Source organism: Calidris pugnax, unplaced genomic scaffold, assembly GCF_001431845.1.
Source record: "Calidris pugnax isolate Ruff unplaced genomic scaffold, ASM143184v1 C14744993, whole genome shotgun sequence".
Taxonomy (NCBI): Eukaryota; Metazoa; Chordata; class Aves; order Charadriiformes; family Scolopacidae; genus Calidris; species Calidris pugnax.
Genome location: NW_015093729.1, coordinates 1 through 1,320, shown reverse-complemented (window position 1 = coordinate 1,320; position 1,320 = coordinate 1). Strand labels below are relative to the sequence as shown.

At 40.8% G+C, this 1,320-nt stretch overlaps 1 protein-coding gene across 1 annotated transcript; it reads right to left on the bottom strand.

Moving 5' to 3' along the window:
- Positions 1-41: 41 nt before the first annotated feature.
- LOC106900710 (DEP domain-containing protein 1A-like) lies at positions 42-1,273 on the bottom strand. Its single transcript, XM_014962854.1, has 2 exons — positions 1,098-1,273; positions 42-450 (listed from the first exon to the last, which is right to left on the bottom strand). Exons 1-2 carry the CDS (start codon positions 1,182-1,184, stop codon positions 250-252), a joined length of 288 nt encoding a protein of 95 aa, XP_014818340.1. The 5' UTR covers positions 1,185-1,273; the 3' UTR covers positions 42-249.
- Positions 1,274-1,320: the final 47 nt, after the last annotated feature.

Here is a 1,320-nt window from a genome sequence, read left to right as displayed (position 1 = left end):
CTGGCTCATGGACAACCCGTTGTCCACCAGGAATCTCAAATTATTATATACTATTTCAGTGAGAAGATACTTAGCAAACGTCCAAACAAACCAATGTACAGTGACATCACAAGTTGCAAAACTTTATCAAGTAGCAAATACCTAGGCCTACACCAACAGTGTAATTATTAAACTTTGCATTCAAAATATAGGCTTATTCTTCCCATTCACCTTCAGAAGTAAGAAATACCCTGCAATCAGCAACTGAAATTAAGCTTCTGTCATGCCACCAACCTGAGCCATCTTCATGTATTCTATGTGATCTCGCACCGCGACCTGCAGGTAAGTTGGCACCTTAAATATTTCCTGTTGGTGGTCCATCAGAAAGGAAACTAATCGCGTAGAAAGCAGCTCATCAAGATCTACTTCTTCTGCGCAGCACAGCACGCACCGAGAGAAGGTCTGTATCATCTACAAGTGTTTAACAGCTCGTTAGTAGGCGCAGGGGAGGGATTTGCTGCTTTGCCATGAATTCTCCATCACCAAGTCTCACTGCCATCTCTCTTGCCTGCACCACTGGTCAAGCGAGGAGGAAAAATGACTATAATTTTTTGCTCATCTGAAAGAAAGGAACTTCTTACAACATTAGATTTGTACCTTTTTGAACAGCAATACATATTTTAGAAAGGTAATAAGAAAGTCTTCCCCTGTGGAAAAGTGTCCACCTTCAATTACCCACCTTAAGTGAGATGATAAAGAAAACCCTGCAGAGCCCACCTAAGCAAGACCTAATGCACACCAAGAGCCAGTTTTAAATACTTCTAAAAAAAATTTTTCCAACTTTCATATTTCCAGCTTTTAGTAGGCTTAATTTAAATTATCATGTGCAGGTTTTGTTGCTTTATTTAATGCTATTTGACAAAAATTTTAAATTCAGAGCTTGAAGCTAGTCTTTAAGCTCAACAGGCAGAGAATTCCTTTCTTTGGAACTCTTTTGTCATAACTTCACCTACACAAATGTTTAGCCCAAGAAAGGTTTTCTACAGACACTTTTCCAACACCTTTTAAGTTAAATGGCGGTTGGGTGAGACATCAGACTGAGAACACAAGTCTCTCACCAAGGAACGCGTGCCCATGGCATCGTGCAGCCGTGGCATATCGACGTTTTCGCTGATGCGAGAGATCATCCGCATGAGGAGCTGCATCTTCCTACGATTCGGTGGTGGAAGCAACAAACAACAGATCTGTAGTGCTTCGACAGCAATTCTCTCTAAATGAGGCTGAAGCAGATCTACAAGTTAATGGTAAAGACAGCTGTCATTAAGATTTGAACCAACTTTT